This window comes from Penaeus monodon, chromosome 21 (assembly GCF_015228065.2).
Source record: "Penaeus monodon isolate SGIC_2016 chromosome 21, NSTDA_Pmon_1, whole genome shotgun sequence".
In the NCBI taxonomy this organism is placed as follows: domain Eukaryota; kingdom Metazoa; phylum Arthropoda; class Malacostraca; order Decapoda; family Penaeidae; genus Penaeus; species Penaeus monodon.
In genome coordinates, this window is record NC_051406.1 from 2,996,859 (window position 1) to 2,997,066 (window position 208).

Sequence of the window (208 nt, forward strand, 5' to 3'; positions counted from 1 at the left end):
TCGGCGCGAGCGAGCAAAGGGTGAATGAACACACACACACAAAAAGGAAAATCCGCTTCCAAAAGCTAATTCTTTCTTCTGATCTTGCAGGGGGAAGAAGCCGTTCAACAGCGTGACCAAGGCGAACATCGGGGACGCGCATGCCATGGGGCAGAAGCCCATCACCTTCCTCAGACAGGTACTGTGCTGCTGCTGCCGGAGTCTCTGC

General features: G+C 54.8%; 1 protein-coding gene across 1 annotated transcript in view; it reads left to right on the forward strand.

Moving 5' to 3' along the window:
• The window catches only part of LOC119586106 (alanine aminotransferase 1-like), a 58,538-nt gene that overhangs the window by 7,020 nt on the left and 51,310 nt on the right, over positions 1 to 208 (forward strand). The window contains 1 exon segment of the mRNA XM_037934798.1: positions 90 to 178. Within this exon segment, the coding sequence (XP_037790726.1) occupies positions 90 to 178 (89 nt within the window).